This window comes from Diadema setosum, chromosome 10 (genome assembly GCF_964275005.1).
Source record: "Diadema setosum chromosome 10, eeDiaSeto1, whole genome shotgun sequence".
Classification (NCBI taxonomy): domain Eukaryota; kingdom Metazoa; phylum Echinodermata; class Echinoidea; order Diadematoida; family Diadematidae; genus Diadema; species Diadema setosum.
This window is the reverse complement of record NC_092694.1, coordinates 36,517,443-36,536,877: the sequence shown is the minus strand read 5'-3', so window position 1 is coordinate 36,536,877 and position 19,435 is coordinate 36,517,443. Positions and strand designations below refer to the sequence as shown.

General features: G+C 38.3%; 1 protein-coding gene across 1 annotated transcript; it reads left to right on the top strand.

Moving 5' to 3' along the window:
- Nucleotides 1-322: 322 nt before the first annotated feature.
- Nucleotides 323-17,515, top strand: LOC140233679 (minor histocompatibility antigen H13-like). The gene is made up of 9 exons (XM_072313778.1): nt 323-517; nt 3,932-4,030; nt 5,393-5,475; nt 8,027-8,115; nt 10,044-10,129; nt 11,509-11,692; nt 12,919-13,039; nt 13,848-14,036; nt 17,369-17,515. Exons 1-9 carry the CDS (start codon nt 323-325, stop codon nt 17,451-17,453), a joined length of 1,131 nt encoding a protein of 376 aa, XP_072169879.1. The 3' UTR covers nt 17,454-17,515.
- The last annotated feature ends 1,920 nt before the right edge of the window (nt 17,516-19,435 follow it).

Below are 19,435 nucleotides of genomic sequence, written 5' to 3'. Positions count from 1 at the left end.
CTCTACCTATTATTGCCTAAGATACAACTTTTTTTTTTCTTTTTCTTTTTTCCAACGACTTCTTTGGACCAAACATAGAGCTGTATCTATATACAGCTCTATGGGACCAAACTGATTCGGCACGCCGTACACCGGGGTACCGTTGTAACCCGGGGTACCGCGTTGTATAGCGCCATCTCATGCCCATTATTTATAATGCGTATCCGAATTCAGACACGCCGATTCTGAATTCGTCGCAGATTGGCATAAACTTTTGACTGAAATCAAATAGCGCCATCCTCGGTAAGCAGCTGAAATTTGCAACACGTCTGCATTCTCAATCATGGCGGAGGAGGCAACGGACACGATCTCGGCAACCATCAACGCAACTCTCAATGCAACAGCTGGAAATGGAACCGCTAAAATTCCAGCAACCTCTGAGGGTATGGCCCTGGCTTATGGCAGTTTGGTCATGATGGCATTGATTCCGATATTTTTCGGTTCATTCCGTTCCGTGAGATATCATAAAGAGCAAAGAGTGAGTTTGCCTGGCTTCCTACTGCGCTTCGCTTGTAATGTATTGCTCTGTATTGAGCACTGTATAGACAAGGCAAGCCTATCAAGAGACTCAGTCAATGAATACCGGCGTTTACAAAGTGTACTGGAGCTGCTGGATGCAGCGCGGCGTGCGTGGTCGTGGTTCAGTGTGACCATATGTTAACCGGCCTACACGTATGTTACGTGAGGCATGAGTTCGGCAGCATTAGTTTCATATGTTAGGCCGTAGGGTGTCCTAAGTGGTCTGATTATCATGATAATTATAGAAACACTAGTTTGCATTACAGTACGTTGTTCACTTTGCTCAAACATTCTTGAATAGACACTCCGCAGTGCAATGACAGTGTATGATTAACTTATGAAGTCATGGATAAGATTAAGAAGAATGACATTTTTACTAAATGATAAGCCATAGAACTACATGTGTATGTTCTACAGACAGTAGGCCTACACATCAATTTAGACATTGCATTTTGTAATTGTCGCTATCGCCAATGACGTAAAAAGTACCCGGATGATGTGGATTTTTCGTCAAGATTTAGTGCACTTCGTAGCAAGGGCACTTCCGGCGCGGGGCATAATTTGCACAGCGCTAGCGTGCGCGTACATGTACCTTACCTAGGCTATAGCGCTGCGCCGACCACAGATACTAGTACAGTATATAGACCATCTAGGCGGCTGTACCGCCCGAGCCAGCGAGTGACCAGCTGGGAGCTTTAGATTTTAGACACGCGGACGTTCAAAGGAAAAAAACATGTTCTGAGCGTGCGCAGTAGCGCGCGTAAAGTCAATCAATTTTTAGCTTGCGTCGCCTGAGTTTTTTACTATGCGTACTGGCCTATTTTCACGTCCGCACAGTTTGCGACGTAGAGAGCTTCTTTATGCACTGATCATATGGAGGCGCGATTTTATTTTTTATACGTTGCGTCCCAGCATAATCTAAAGCTACTTTTTCACACGACGCAGGGAGAGGAGAACGTCCAGCGCAAGCGTCGGCTCAAACGTCCGCGCGCCAAAATCAAAAGCTCCCTATTAACAAAGTTAGTAGCTCCATGATTAGGGTAAAATCTTGCACCGAGTGGCCAGGCCTGTCATACTTGTACACTGTAGTCCCCGCATGCATTGCCCTATCTAGGCCGGCGGCCGGCCTTGCATTTTGGATAGCATGCACCACTGCACGCATAAGCTAACACATACCAGTACAGCGTACTGCTTGATCATGCGATGTGCACATCACAGATCAGTCATCTCTGCATACACTGTACGCTGAAAATATGCTGGAAAATATTCACCCAACTGCGTATCGTCATGGACAGGATTAAGAACAGGTAGTTGTAGAATGTCTTGTTTTGTATCTTTTTTACTTACGTGTATGTAGATATCACATCTTGCTTGTTTCTATGTGTTCGTTTGCTTTTTTTTTGTTGCTGTTGTATTATGTGATTTTTACTCGCAATATGCTATGTACTATTTGTAACAGGGCTCACTTGAAAAGCAGGCCCTTGGGCCCTGAACGTGACTACCCTGTTCTTTTTTTAAATAAAACTGAATAAATAAATAAATAAATGCCCATCTTTTTTTATTTGTTCTCTGTCGAAATGTCGCGAACACAATCGAGAACGAACCGTGATCTCGAACTTATCCTGTCTCCGAAGCAACTTCTTCTGAGTAAGTACGTAGGCACTACACTGTAGGTCTACTACCAGTACTAGTAAGTCACGCGTACACGTACTGCGCTGTGGAGTCACCCGCAAACTTCACCCACGCGGCCACGTCACGTCTCGCATGCCAGTAAAGGGTCCTATTTCTGCAGATTTTTTTCATTTATTGTCGTGCGAACAACACGTGGCAGCTTCGCAGCAACAACCAATAGTTGTATTAACAGCAATTTCTTAAGAATGGAGAAATTTCAAATCATATTAAAGCTGTAATTCAAGTCGAGAAAACCGGAAGTACATACATGTAGAATACAGTCGGTTGTGTGTGTAATTAGCATTAGTCACGTATCACGCGCGTACGAACGGAAGTGACTTTGCTACCGGACTATCCCATAATGCACCGTAATTGACATTTAAATCAACATTCGGGTACTTTTTACGTCATTGGCGATAGCGAGAATTGCTGCATTTCTGTACTCATTGATACTGTAGTCTGTACAAGTAAGTGTATAGAGTTCTCACCACCGCATAATCGGGATAGAACTCTATGCTGGGACTTTAGTGGGAATAGCAAAAACAGTCCTACAATTGACAAACAGTAAGCCATAAGTGGGGTGCCTGGCCCAGTTTCGCATAAACATTTAAACATGCATGATCATAGATATTATTATCGTTCCTGTTGAACTGGAGCCATCGCCATCGATAATAGAATTTGAACGCAAACTGCAAATGTACAAACTGTACTTCTGTCTGCTCTATATTTGAATGCAAAGAACATGCATTAAAAATGTTACCGTACACTTTCTTTAGAAGGGGCCTTCTTAGCTTTCAAAGTTTGATCTGGTACTGGCATGCCTTACAGATTCTTTTTCTGCTGTTGCATGTTGCTTGGGTATGTTACAGGATGTTCTGTATGGATTCTTGATCCATATCCTTTGGTTTGCTGATGATTTCCCATAATCAATTTTGAAAGGACACTTTAATTTTCATTCACAAAGCTCAGCCCTGTTGGATCACGAAAAGTATAGTAAATTCATGTAAAAAAGAAATCATATACAATTATGTAGTTCTTAATGAAATCTGGTCAGCTTTTGAATTCCCCCCCCCCCCCCCCACACACACACACCACAAAGAAGTCAGGAACCTTTCTATCCTGAAAATTGACAAGTCTATGTTTTTATAGTATAGATCTACAGTACATGTGTATATTAGCCTCTACATGTTACAAGTTTGTATATGTGAAGTAGAACTACACGTACATAGGCAACCTAGACTTCACAGATAGAATATATTACACATGTACAAATTGTGTACAGTTGTATTCAGGAGCAGCTGGACCCTGCTCAAAGCATCACAAGAAACCAATATCCTTACTTCTTTTACTGAAAACCTTTCCTTTTTTAAATGCAGTAAAGGGAAACGGACCAGAAAGATGTACATTGTATAAGTTATGAAAATTAAGCAAAGAAAATGTGATTCCATCCCACTGGAATCCTATTTTCTTTGTTCAAGTTTCATTTACCTTTCTTTCCTTTTTTTTTTGGACCTTGTATGTGATTCTGTCAAATTTCTTGTTAAAAATAAAAATGTTCTTTTCTGTTTATGAAATGACTTATGGTTCTTCTTGTATTTTGTAGCCATAATATGCTTATCCTGCTTTGAATATAGTCAACAGGTAAATGCTACTTTAACAGTCAATGTCAACATACAATGTGTATCTCTTCCTTTACTTGCAGGAGAATGGAGAAACACCAGAAATCATGTCCGACAAAGACGCAGCCATGTTTCCCATCATAGCCAGTGCAACACTGTTTGGAATATATCTTGTTTTCCAGGTATTGTCTTGAGTGCAGTACTTGAGCACCTCCCAACCATACAGTCCCCCCCCCCCCCCCCAAAAAAAAAAAAAAAAAAAAAAAGATTAAAAAAAAAAATAGAAATAAATAAATAAATAAATAAATAAAAAATATAAAAAAATTACAATCCACTATTCACATTGGTAACACCCAATATGATTAAGCTGTCTAAATGCTACTTCAGGGTCTTAAAATATAACATCTTATTTGCAGAAAACTCCATTCAATTTGGTTAAGCGGTCAAAGAGAAATGAGACAAGAAAGACAAAGAGTCAAACATCTCTTCCTTTCAAGTTCTGTCTATTGTGTTCACACATTGATTTGCATTTCAAAGAGCATCCAAGTGCTAATCTTGAGAGAATCAGACTCATGACATGCTTTACAACTGAAGCAAATCGAATGGGGTTTTTCTGTATGATGTGGGCAATGAGTTATACTGTAGTTTCATACCCTGAAATTGTATTTGGATTGATACACTATTTTTAAAGGGAAGATAAACCCCAAGAACAATGTGGATTGAGTGAAAGCAGCAACATTAGTAGAACACATCAGTGAAAGTTTGAAGAAAATCGGACAATCGATGCAAAAGTTATGAATTTTTAAAGTTTTGGTGTGGGAACCGCTGGATGAGGAGACTACTAGAGGTTATGACGTATGAGTGGACTACAGTATCAAGAAAATATAAAGAAAATACTACAAAAATCAATTTTTCATGAAAATTACAAATTCCATCAACTTGATATTGACATATGTTAAGGGTAGCAATTATTCCCCCTGCTTTCTGAAAGCGGTTGGTCCACTGCTCTTTCATAATTCTAGAAAAGTTAATTTTTGTTGAATATCCTTTATATTTTCTTTGTATTGTTGTCCACTCATACGTCATATCCTCTAGTAGTCTCCTCATCCAGCGGTTTCAACACCAAAACTTTAAAAATTCATAACTTTTGCATCGATTGTCCGATTTTTCTCAAACTTTCACTGATGTGTTCTACTAATGTTGCTGCTTTCACTCAATCCACATTACTCTTTGGGTTTACCTTCCCTTTAAAGCTATCGTTGTGGAGGGTACCATTGTAATTTGTTGTTGTTTTTTTTTTTTTGAGGGGGGACATACGGTACAGTCATAGAAAAAAGAAAGAAAGAAAAAGAATAGTATCAACAAATCCAGTAATGTTAGATGATTTACATGTATCAACATTGGGATTTAATAGTTGTGTTATGTATATCTTAGCTGTGCATGATAATTCAGTCAAATATTTTGATGTCCTTTCACTATTCATTTCTCATTTTACTTTCAGTGTAAGTAATCTTCCATGTCATGGCATGTTTGTCACTTTACAGATTTTCTCCAAGGAATATATCAACCTGCTCCTGACGATATACTTCTTCTTTCTAGGAGTCCTAGCCCTTGCTCACATTCTAAGGTAAGTCATTTGAGCAGTTGTTGTTGTTGTTTTGTGTTTAGGGGTGTTTTCCATTCTTTTTAGAATATTTATGCCAAACACCGCTCTATAAATTTCTTATCCTTTTCAGTTTTCAGTTCAGTGTAGCCTTATTTCAACACACTAGGATCAAAGATTATGTAGATCATTATTCCTGTTCTGAAGAATAGCTTTATCTCCCCCCCCCCCATTTTGCATTGATACACATGCACATATGATACATACAATGTCCACACATACACACAGAGGAAAAGTCTTCTTGCCTTTCAAATTCTGTTTATTTTTGTGTAGTTTGGCAGTTACTAGTATAGCAATATGAAAATCATGGTTGCCAATTTGACTTGATGGCTGTGCATTGTCTTTATTATGTGGCTATTCACTGCAAACTTTCCAAGGGGAACACTATTAGCTAAAGAGGTCAAGCTCGACCTTTACCTGGAAATTGCACACACAAAATAGATTACCAAACAAATATTTACCTACTGGCTACAAGATACAGTGTAGTATATCTTGGCCTTTTTGTGTTTGTTTATTGTCTTTAATACAACATATGTGACCCTGCATCACAAAACCAACAAAAAGTTGCCAGACATGGATTTTTAGTTAAGGGCAGATTCTTAAAGAGCAGACTCTAAGCTTTAAAACGATGTACATTGTATACAATGTAGCTCAATTCAAATGGACTCCCCTAACCTATATAAATACTAGAAAGAAAGCGCGCACTCTGGAAAAGAGCGAACTGAGAAAAGAGGTTCTAAAGTACAGGGTCTATTCAAGCGCTTACACTTGTAAATCTTTACCAAGCTGTGCTAGCTGTGCTATGTATGAAAGGAACAAAACACAGGATGTAAACCACCAGAACAACAACAGTGAAGAAATTACCAGATTAAGCTGAAATTGAGTATGTTCTATTAACTCATTCTGTCCATGATTAAAGCCAACTTTCAAAGCAGTAGTGTTACCCTTTCTAAAGTATTAAACTTGAAAGTGAAGAGTGTGTATTTAAAGGATTTCAAGAAATAAAAAAAGGAGACTCTAAGACACACCCAATCATTCTTTATTCTCCCCCATATTTAATGGGTTGTAGAAAAACTACTGTAAACACACTTCCCCATCAATGTTATGATCCCAAACTAAAGAATAATGTAGGAGGATAGCTCTTTCAGAAAATATGAAGAACTCAGTATTGACTCGGTTGACGCATTTCACCTTTTTTGAGTCCTCACATGCAATCAAGGGGTGCGACTTTTTGTTCGTTTTGTGATGCACGGTCACATATGACACTACCGCATCTTAACCTTAAAATGGCTATGGGGGGGGGGGGGTTGAATCAACCCCCCTTGACATTTTCCACGACTATTCCGCCACGCGAAAATTTTTGACCTCGCCGTTTGCTGACTTTTTACTTTCAAGTCTTGCGCATCTTATGACACCATTTTCGTGAAAATTGGGCATACCGTTACACGGCTGCACGACCTTTTATACATGTCTGTCAGACAAAAAAAATGGCTCAAAAATCTAACTCTTGTCGCAACTATTAGCCAGATTTTCTCCATGATACACAGGCTCCTGCACTTACATACTATGTACAAAGACCCTTTTTGTTTTTTAGAATCCTTCAACACTTGTCTCTGTGGTCAGGGATATAGCCATGTTTGCTGCCATCTGGTGGTGATACTTAACGAGTTAGATGGAGCTCTTAAAGGTACAACAGCATCCTGGGAATGATTCGAAATTCATCTTTCCACCATTTTGAATTAGCTTGCAATCTGTTTTATTAAAAGGGTCTACCAAGAAACTTGTCTGGCTGACACAATCTGCAAGGATAACAAGTTGATTTGGGGTATTTTGAGATCTAAAGTGTAACATTGTTTGGATCGTCAGACACAACTTTATCTTTGAATGAATGATCTAGAGCATTATATGTGATATCAGTCATGCTTTTCTTTGTTGCATGCCAATCATTGCTCCAAAGCACAGCCACTGTATGTATACATGGTGATAGCGTGGATTCTGACATCACGAACTTTTGGCCGGTTGTTATTACATGTAGCTAACGGGGACAATACAATAAGTGCTCTGCAGCCCAGCTACAGCTACTGGCCTGCTGACCCCATACATTGTGCACACCAACTATAGTATTTCCCAACAAATGCATGCAATTCACTCTTGTGCTGAAGACTGATGGATGCTACTACAACCCTGTATGACCCAGTTAGTTATCGATTAAAAATCATGATGTAGCAGCTGTAATCGAAATGCCCGGAGATACTATAGGCGTATTAGTCTTTAGCTACCGTACATAGTACATTGTGTATTTCGCATAATTTTCATTGTTGCCCATCAGAAGCTTCGTCAGGCATACCGAAACTATGTTTTGCCATTAATTTTTTAAAAGCTTCTGTGCACGACCATTATGTACTTGTCTTAAGTTTCAGAGAAGTCCACAGGACCATTGTTCTAATGAAACTAAACATGTAGTTGTAGTGCAGTAACCTCTTCATTTATTTCTGTGTTTTTTCTCTTCCGCCAGTCCTGTAGTGAGGAAATTGGTTCCAGAATCCATGCCAAATGAGAGCTACCATTTGCTGTTTGTTAAAGGGAAAGATGACAAGAAAGAGGGTAAGAAAAAGAGTGACTAATATGTTGCATGTAGTGCACTTCATTCAAAGTCTTTCGTAAGTGCAGATGGAGAATTGCGTCCCTTTAACCCGTTGAGGACGGACTGATTTTGCTACAACACGCATTTCCCATAGATACCTGCCCAAGTTTACTCGGGACTCGTCCTCAACTGGGTAATGTAATCAAACCATTTTTTTAGTTAGTACAAAAATAGCCCGTATTTCACAGAAGCAATTTTAATCAAGTCCATTTAAACATACGCAGCAGCTGAACATCATAAAAACGTCCAGAAGTCATTTTAAACCTTGTCTTCAGAAATTCTTATGTACTTGTATTTCTTTCTTTTTTTACTCTTTTTTTCATTGTTTTTTCAATGGAAATTGTCATGGACCACATGTCTACCATAATTAGCATAAAATCATCAACCAAAGTGATGAATAGTAAAAAAAAAAAACCAAAAAACAAAACAAAAAACAAAAAACCCAGTCAGGTTGTTATGAGTTTCATGACAGCACTGTTTTCCATAGGAAATGATCACAAAAGTGTGCATGTTTTGGGGTAGCATACCGCTTTAAAAATGGGCATGTCTTCATAACGGTATGCGGGGATGTTGCGAATTTGGTCTCAAAAGTTACGCAGGACTTAAAAGAAAAAAGTCAAGAAGCCTCATGACCAGATCTTCACCCATGGCAGAATTATTGCGCAAAACGTCGGGAGGGGGGGGGGGGTGGATTCCGCCCCAAGCATGAAACAGGCATACAAATGTACCACAATGTACCTTGCACGTATGCTTGTTAGTGTGCATTTATTACTGGACATCTGCTGGCATTGTATGCAATATGTCACACTCGTTTTCATAGTCAACTTTTGCATGATCCATGGCTTACATTTAATCTGTATTACAGACCCAAATTTAAATTCTGGGCATTGTATTCATATTTGTTTTGATTTACATGTACTGTAGCCCCAAAATAAACTGACTCAAATGAAGATATACATGTACAATGTAGATATCAAATGTTGGTATTAGTCATCAGGAAAGAAAAACAAAACAAAACACAAGATCAAATTTTATTGAATATTGAAAATGATACTTGTTTGTGTATTTCAAAGTACTGGTAGTATATTATTTTAGAGATTCATTACAAATGTGTAGTATTAGTAGTTTGGTTGTCAAATTAAAAAAAAAAAGATGCATGTCCAGTGTACAATTGTATATGTGTCCTGAGCTGAAGTATTGATCTACCCACTCAGAAAATCTCTATAGATGTAATCAGGATATTGAAGTGTTCCAATGCCTTGTGTTTGTTATATTTGTAGAATATACTTAAGACATGCCCTCTGCAAAATATTAGAATTTTTGTCACTGTTTAAAATCAGACAAAAACAGAAACAACCTGAAATATATTGTACAGTGTGCACTAGTCGATCACCCGAATGTTTCCATCCAACAATCGTGCTAACGATATTTTTTCCCCCAAATACCGGTATGTCTTGAACTGGAACGATAATGACATGCAGTGCACATGCTCACATGTACTGTATTGCATATATACAATTATACCTCAATTGATACCTCACTATACATGTACATACCGATCGACATGGAATCCAGATATTATTTGTACAAACGTACGCAAATAGCTAGAAAGTGCACACATCATTACTGGTTCTTTCTTAGCAGAACTTAAACACATGGAGCACCATGGATCTAATTAATCGAAATATGCATACTTTCAGGGGCTATCACAGGTTAATTATATGGCTGGTTTGTTGTTGTTGTTGTTTGTGTGTGTATTCTAGCTGTACACAAATTTGATTTCCAGGGTATTGGTACACTATAATGTCAAACTTACGCTTGTGTTCTGTTGGTACTCCTGGATGATATGTATGTTCTCATACTTGTATGTTTCTCCATTTCCTCACAGAGTTAATGAACTACGAGTTCGACAACAAAGATTTGATCTGTTTAGGTGTTGGAGCAGCATTTGGAGTGTGGTATCTTTGGAAAAAGGTGAGTGGAAGCCCCAACCCCATTCAGTTCCTACACAGTATAATAGATTTTCATTCCCTGCAACTGCTGCACTTATTATGCCTCCGCCAACGAAGTGGCAGGAGGCATTATGTTTTCGGGTCGTCCGTCCCGTTTTGTTTTTGTCGATATCTCAAGAACCGTGTGGTGGTTTTACATCAAACTTGGTATGAGGTTATATCCTGGGGGAATAATACTTTGTTTGGATTTTAGGGTCACAGGGTCAAAGGTCAAAGTCACAGCTTATTTTGTGAAAAAAAAAAAAAACTTTTGGTACAGTATTTTACATACTATGAGACATGAACGTTTAACTTGGTGTGAGGGTAGAGTATGACAAGACAAATATTCACTGGTATTTTGGAATCAAAGGTCAAAGGTCACAAAGGTCCTTATGATATAACAAAAATAAAATATTTTTATAATATTACAGATGTTAGACCCATAAACTTCAGTTTAAAGCCACTAATTAACATTCTGTTTGATCGATTTAAAAAATTCTAAAACTGAGCTGCCTGACCTGTCCACATGTACTATCTAGACCTACAACGTATTAGGAGAATCATGCATTATGGCGGAGGCATTATACCAGTCGCCATAGCGACATTTCTAGTTTCTGCCTTGAGCTGATTCACTATAATAGCTCATGGTGTAGAAATTACAAGAGTTCAGCGCTCTTGTGAGCTACTGCAACAAATATATCAGCCCCAGTGTGAAGATGTTGGGAATGATCAGGAGGATAGGGAAAGCAGATCTGAGGGGAGGTACAGTCCTGTACACCTGTGGGAGCCACATTGTATACATGTATGAGCAAATACATTGTAGCAGTATTTCATTGATTCATTTGTGCCATCAATGTAGCTAGATAAGAGTAGAACCCTATAGAGCCAAATGTATGGCTGACTGACATTTTTTTTTTAGATATAACACCTAAACACATTGAGAGTTTTGAGATGTGACACATGCAATGTTTTACTGACACAAAGTGTCATAAAAGAGTAGAGAGAGAGAGAGAGAGAGCAATCATTTCTAACAGTTTGCAAAGAATTTTACAACTGTCAAATGTATGTTGTGTGTTTGTTGTTGTTTTTTTCAAAAGGCTCCATGTACTTGCATGAAGCTGTACAACATGCAAATATTTTGTGGATATTCATGGACTAGAGGAAAAAAAGAAATGAAAATTTTAGTGTGCAAGTTTTCACTATGACAGAAGTATGAAAATATTGATGCACACATTGTTAGTGATGTACATAAAGTTGTATATATTCTCCATGCTCAGATAGTGCAAACTACCACGTATAGACCTCAACCTTTCTTTTTGCTTGTTTTGTTTTACTTTGTGTTTTTGAAACATTAACTTCCAGCACTGGGTAGCCAACAATGTCTTTGGCCTGGCCTTTGCTCTGAATGGCGTAGAGTTTCTCCAGCTGAACACCATTATGACAGGATGCATCTTGTTAGGGGGGCTCTTCATCTACGACATCTTCTGGGTCTTCGGTACTAACGTCATGGTCACAGTTGCCAAGTCGTTTGAAGCACCAATCAAACGTGAGCATTTAATAATTGTAATCATTTTCTTTTGTTTACAAATATGTAGACGGAAATGTGTATATATGCATTTGTCTGTTTGTAATGATAATCATCATTACTTTAACCTCTCACTTCTAGACCAAATGTATATTAATAGAGGTAAACTGAGGTGGACTGGTTTTTGTAGACAAACAAAACATATGACATTTCTAACCATGCATCACAAGGCTCATAAAATCTTGCACTTTTTTAACAGGTGTGAAAATATTTGTTTTGGGTCATCATGGCTGATCCTGGGATTCCAGAATTGTGACTCCTTTTCTATCAGAGTTTGGAGTTGGAAAGGATAACAGTAAATGTAAATACAGTATTTCTTTAATAACCATTTCTTTTTTATACTACTAATATCTTAAAATTTCTTTTTTTTTGTCTCTCTATTTTCCACCATGAAGTATTGGTATTAAGGTAAAAAGCACTGTAGAAACTTAAAAAATCAGTCAGTGGTAGCTCTTGTAGCTTTAACATTATCACAATAAAAAAAAAAAAACAAAAACAAAAACAAATTCTGACAGAGCAGATTTTCCATCAAGAGTTGTAGTCAGTATGGAGCACCCAGGTTTAGTAAGTCATGTGCATTATCCTTAGCCTCTTTCAGAATACATGTATGACCTTAAAACTATGAATATCTTCATTTGCAGCCTTGTTATGTTTTTAATGCAAAGTCCCACATACATTGTGATATATATGTGTAAAGCCTTGATTTCCTAGACAATACCAAAGAGATTTTTCTCCTCCCCACCACTAGAGGGCGGACTCTACAATGGAGTCAGTGATTTCATGGGGGCCGCCATTGTACCACTTGGTAATGGCGGACTTTGCGTAAAGTATACATTTCTACAGCGCGTATTACGCGAACTTCTGAACTTTTACGCAAGTACTCACTTGATTTTGGCTGCTCCTCGGTTGCTCGTTTGCTAGCGTGTTAGCACGAGGGGTGAGCCTACCACCTCGTCATCCAATGCTCCCCTTGCGCTCACAAAACAATGGTACAGGGCGTATGAAGACCCCGCTCTCTAGCAGTCACTGGGGAAAATCTCTTTGGACAATACAAACTGGGGTTCTTTGCATGATGGAGCACGACAGCCAACAACTGGAAAAGAAAGCATTGTTTTATATTACTTTAGTATGGTGATTTCTCAAACTTGATACGAAGCCGTCTTACCCTGGTACCTTCATACTTGCAGTGGTGTTCCCACAAGACATCCTAGAGAAGGGTCTGGAGGCCAACAACTTTGCCATGCTGGGTCTAGGGGACATCGTCATTCCAGGCATCTTCATTGCCCTCCTTCTGCGTTTTGATGTCAGGTGAGTTTAATCATGAGATTACCAGCAAAGGGTAGTTATTCCTCATTAGCTACGTAGATGCTGAGGTAACTCTTCCTTGCTTTTTCGAGACAGTACCTATGTGAGGTGCTCCATCCAGTGTCCTCATATGGCATCTGAGACTCTAATTATGGTGAGGTAGTCTGGGTGCCAGAGGCTGAACCCTGTTTTACCGTCGCGTGAAGATGGCCGTCAAAATTGTCCCCAAAATCTTGAATATCGCAAAACCCTAAGGGCTGTAAGAGTCGCATCAATCAGATTCAGATTCAGCACCCTCAAAATGGGTATTTTTCATTTTATTTTCATTTTTGAATTCATTCACCATATTTAAGGGCATACTTATAATGGGATTCCCATTTTTGGCAACCATCTTCGATACCTCAAAACCCTCAGGGATGCAAGGGTTACCTCAGCCAGATTTCTATTCAGCACCCTCAAGATGGGGTAAATCCATCAATTTATTTTCTGTTTTTTCATCACTTATAAGGAAATATTCTCATAAAGATTTCAATATTTGGCGGCCATTTTAGATACAATGTACTTCAAAACCACGCATATTCGGATTCAGCACCCTCAAAATATGGTAGAAATCATGAAATCTTTTCAATTTTTAAAAATTCATGAGGAAATATACAGGAATGTCAATTTTTGGCTATCTTAATATTTCAAAGTCCTTTTGGATGCAAGAGTTGCATCAAATGGATTTAGATTCAGCTTCGTGAAATAGGTTAAAACCCAATATTCTTTCTTCTCAACTTTTCCCCACTTGTGTTCTTGTTGTCAATTGCAGTAGGAGGAAAGGGGCACGGACCTACTTCTACGCTGGCTTCACAGCGTACCTTCTGGGCCTGCTTGCTACCATTGCCGTCATGCACTGCTTCAAGCATGCCCAGCCGGCTCTGCTCTACCTAGTGCCTGCCTGCATTGGTTTGCCGCTATTTGTAGCTCTTGTGAAAGGAGACCTGAAGGCTTTGTTCAAGTAAGATACTGTTGTCAGGTGATCTTGTAGGGGTAAAACTCGTTACAACAAACTGATATTATGCAGTGTGGACTGCTTCATTACATTGATTTTTCACTTTGTAGAGGCTATTTGTTCCCACATTTATATTTGCTGATTTTATTTTATTGTTTTATGTAATTGAAGGGATTTCGTCTGTTGGAACTAGTAGAGTTTAAGCCATCATCACAAACATTCAGCTGTCTCCAAAGTGTTCAAGATCATACATGTTCATATTCTCCTTCTGTTTTAATACAAGGCTAATAACTAGATAGAGTACAGTGAAACCCCGTTATAACGAGTTCGGTTATAACGAGGAACCGCTTATAACGAGGTGATCGCGTTGGTCCCGTTTTCCTTTGCGTGTAAACCTATGGCAGAACGAATCGGTTATAACGAGTTCGGTTATAACGAGATTCCGGTTATAACGAGGACAATTTCGGTGCATCATGATAAAGAAAAACATAAGCAATTTGATCGGATATAACGCGGTTCCATTTCTTGACTAAATTGCCGCTTTCATCAAACACGCGACAAACGAAACACTGAAAACCGAATTCACGCTATCCACGTCTTTTTTCCGTTTGCAGAGAACCGTTTTCTTCTAAATCACGCGATAAGACATAGGAATGCCTTCCTATGTTCCTACTGAATCATTAAACATAATCATTTGATTGTGTTTTTCGTGAGATACGCGTGCGTGATATTAGGGAAGACCACAGCGCAATGAGGAAAAAAAAAAAGATAACGCATTCAAAAACTTTTCATGTAGCGACACTTGTGGCCAAAAATGGACAATTGGAATGCGTGTACAACTCATCATTATATCCTTTCCATTTTTAGTTCCAACTTCCAGTTCTTTTGCTGGTTAGCAAATATGATTGTGGATGATTAAAGCCTAAATGATTAATGAAATGATCGCGATCCCGCCGGATGACAATAGCGTAAAAATAGTTGAATAACGCATGTTAACCTACTTAATCGGTGTTCAGAAAAAGAAACAAACGCATTTATTAATTTGAATAGATCGGGATTTGTTCATTATCATTTTAAAAATGATGATTTAAATATGAGTGTGTATGATTAAAGCCGAAATGATTAATGAAATCATAGCGATCTCGCCAGGGGACAGTAGCGTAAAAATAGTTGAATAACGCATGTCACTATACTTAATCGGTGTTTGGAAAAAGAAACAAACGCATTTTCGGAATAAAATAAAGAACGCATTTTTAATCCCTTCGAGCGCATTTCACAATGAAGATTTTTCTTTCTTTGAGAATGGTCTATGAGGTATAGATTTGCGTAAAAAGGATCACAACGTAACCTTCCACATTCAATCCTGTCGCATATTTTTCAAGAACGGATGTACAAATCGCGAAGATATTTTCGGAAGAAAATAAAGAACGCGTTTTTAATCCCTTCGAGTGCAACAGTACAAGATTACAGCCGAAATGATTCATGAAATCATCGCATTCCCGCTGGGCACCAACAGCGTAAAAATACCTCGCAAGTTACGTAAACAGCGCTAGTATTTTACTCTATTTGCGCTAGTTTTAGAAAAAATTAACAAACAAGAATTACAATGAAGAATTAACTTGTTTTAACCCCTACTTTTTCGTCTAATTCACAAATAATTTCCCTTTATTATCTCAGTACTAATGATCCATAATCGTGTAATAACAACGCAAAGGATGTTCTTATGATCTTAAGTTTCATTGATGGGTATATGATGTCGTGCTTATGTTTTTCTTTGTTTTTGATGCGTACGGTTATAACGAGGTACCGGTTATAACGAGGTAATATCGCCGGTCCCACGGACCTCGTTATAACGGGGTTTCACTGTAGAAAGTTTAAGACCAGGTCAAAAACTTGTCTTTGTAAAAATGCTTCTTAATGTGAATTATATACTGGTATGTTATGACTATGTATTATGTATTTCTTTGTTTTTAACTTTTGTTTTTTCATTGGAAATTGTCACTGACCACTTTTTTACCATAATTAGCATAAAATTAATCAATGAAAGTGATTAATTGTAAAAATCAAGTTTTTATGACTTTCATGACTGAGCACTGTTTTCCATAGGAAATGTACACAAAATCACAAAATTGTTCCCGTTTTGGGGCGACATTCCGTTACAAAAATGGACGTGGCTTCGTAAAAGTATGCGTGGACGTTGCAAATTTGGTCTCAAAAGTTGCGCGAGACTTGAACAAACAAAATCAAACAAAGGCCTTCTCTCGTTACAGAATTATAGCGCGAAACGTCAAGGGGGGACGGATTCCGCCGCCCCCCCCCCCCCCCCCCCCCCCCAGCCCTTTTAGGGTTGAAAGCTAAATCCTCACCTCGACCAGAACTGTACACACCCTTTAATTTTAGTGGCGGAATGGGCCACAAAAAAAAAAAAAAAAAAAAAAAAAAAAAAAAAAAATTGTGTGGAGCCCTCTTACAGTAGCTCATAGCAGCATCCTGAATGATTATTATTACTTTTGTTAGGCACCAAACAATTTTTTTTTTTTTTTCAATTTTTAGTGTCTGAACAGACCACCAGAAAAAAAAAAAAAAGAAGTCAGTATTGAGCCCTCTCATAGTAGCGTGGAGTAACATCCTTTATTGTCATCATTCTTATTATTTTGTTACTGAACACATAGCACAGTCACTTTGATGAATTTGTGTCATGCAATCGAGTGAAAGATTTGCTGTGAGAATTCAGGTTGTTTGAACATCTGAAAAAAATTGAATAATTACTGTCAGTGACATGTAAAAACAGTGATATGTTAAGTATTAAATGAAAAGCATACCATGGTGGCATGGGTAAGATCTGTATTTCATGAAAGCGCACGGTCACTTTGACTTGCAACCATGTCATGGCTTTACAAGTTCATTGGGAGTGTACATATTAATAAACAAAATATTAAAATTGTCTGTATACCCTTTGGCAATGACATTTTTGCTTCTCTTTCTTGCATTTTGTTTCTCTGTCTGTCACACTTTCTATCTATCTATCTATCTCTCCCTGCATACCTGTCTTTCTCTCCCTCTCTATCATTCTATATATTTATCTATCTTTCTCTCTATATATCTAACTATCTATCTATCTTTCTATATATCTATCTATATCTATCTGTCTTTCTATGTATCTGTCTATTTATCTATCTATCCATCTATCTATCTATTCATTCATCTATTTATTCATCTATCTATTCATCTATCTATCTATCCATCTATTCATCTATATATCTATCCATCTATCTATTTGTCTATCTATCTATCTATATCTATGTCCCTTTCTCTGTCTCTATCTCTTTCAACCCTAGGTATGAAGACAACCCCGCTCCCAAAGAGGCTGATGACACGAGTGGGAAAGAAGACAAAGCAGCTGAAGCAAAGAAGTCGAAATGAGCGGACCACAGTCTCAACTACCACCTGATCAATGTCATAGTGTATTGAATCTCACCACTGGTGTTTCACTACACCGTGTCTCACCACTGGTGTTTCATCGCACCGTGGCATCTAAAACCTTGTGCGATGTTAAACACAGCTTCACAAAATCTTTGGTGTCGTATGCGCTGTCCTGCTCTTTCTGTCTCTGAGTTTAAGCATCATGGATCTCGGCATCCTTTAGTTTTTGTTATAGTTGTAGTTTGATTGGAAAAACTGATCTTTTCCTCTTTTTTATTTTTTTGGCCAAGTTTGGGGCTTCTAGTAGTTGCACACAAATCCCTGTAGGACTCATGATTGAAACATTCTCTTAGTGTATACTGTGCGCCGTTTCATTTTCCTGAAATGAAATATAAAATGGAAAAGAAGGAAACAATTAAGAAACAGTAAGAATTGTAAGTTATAGCAGACATAAAAGAAATCACTTATTCAGGACATTGTGAACAAGCAAATTATGATGACAATAATGCGTTATTAAATACATACACAAATGTGTACATCATAGTGGCACGTGAGTGCATCACTATGCAGTCAGTTAAAAGAAGGGAAGCATTAGGCCAACCTTGTCTTCATCAGACTTGAGTTTCAAAATAGTGCGCTATTTTGTGGTTAGGAAATTAGCCTGATGTCAAATTAACGCGCTATTAGTGCGGTGAAGAAGCAAATAGTGCACCATTTGATTTTGCCCACAAATCTTGGTGTAGTTAGTGAAATAGCATGCTAATTTTTGAATTAGGGCACTATTTGGGTTACATCTCCATCAGCCCAAAATTCTCTCCATCCCATCATTTAAACTGCACACTGACCCAACAGAACTGTACGTAGAGTTCTGTGGCTAAGCCAAGCAATGATGCAAAGTACGCATGCATCAGCTTTAGGCTAATTTCCCCAAGTGGGCTGTATAATAAAGATGAACATTCTTTAATGTCTGGCTATTTTTCCTAAACTGCAAAATAGCCGGCTAGTTTGAACATCGGTCTGATGAAGACACGCCTATTGAGGAAGAAAGCTAGAGACTTGCAGCCTGCAAAGCAAAGAAAAAAATAAAGTGATGACATATCACTATGAGAGTCCTGAACTTTTGTATCCTTCACCCAGTTATGCAAATTTTTTTTTGGTTCAACACTTCAAAATAAGGCATCATCTCTTTGCCTTTGTAGAACATTCCTATGTTGAGCGGGAGACCGTCAAATAGGTATGAAAGGTTTCAAAATTTTACTATCTCTTGGCAGTGGTTTGATATTGATGCTCTTCTTCCATTTCACCCGTGCTAGACATTTATAGGGGTATGTTTTTATGACTCCCTTTAAGATGGCGTAAGATAATTGTTTGTTGTTGTTTCTGTATATTTACCTTCTCCAGTAATTCATTAATTGATTTATGAATCCACTGACTTCCCGCACGTTGGTCAGAAGGAATCATCAAAGATAGTTACCGGTACTACTAATGATACAAAGATGATAAATGCGTGATTATGCAGAAGTCGTGTCAATATTAGGGAGCTTTCGATTTTAGACGCGGACGTTCAGAGGGAAAAAACATGTTCTGAGCGTGCGCAGAAGCGCGCGTAAAGTCGATCTATTTTTAGCTTGCGTCGCCTGAGTTTTTCACTACGCATACTGGGCTATTTTTACGTCCGCACAGTTTGCAACGTAGAGAACTACACATGTACTTCATGCACTGATCATATGGGGGTGCGATTTTATTTTTTATATGTTGCGTCCCAGCGTAATCTGAAGCTACTTTTCTACACGACGCAGGGGAGAGGAGAATGTCCAGCACACTCGTCGTCTCAAACGTCCGCGCGTCAAAATCTAAAGCTCCCTATTAATAGGAAACTTTGTCTCAAGTGGACAGTCATTGCACAAAAAGCCATCCTGACAGTGAATGAATCATTTAATTGCACTTAGATGCTCACCGTGTATGACAATAATGCACTAATT

Excerpts from the sequence above, each read along its gene's own strand:
- LOC140233679 (XM_072313778.1), top strand. The coding sequence starts at position 323 with ATGGCGGAGGAGGCAACGGACACGATCTCGGCAACCATCAACGCAACT. Across the intron at positions 518-3,931 it reads GATATCATAAAGAGCAAAGA|GAGAATGGAGAAACACCAGA; the intron begins GTGAGTTTGCCT and ends CTTTACTTGCAG. Across the intron at positions 10,130-11,508 it reads TGTGGTATCTTTGGAAAAAG|CACTGGGTAGCCAACAATGT; the intron begins GTGAGTGGAAGC and ends ATTAACTTCCAG.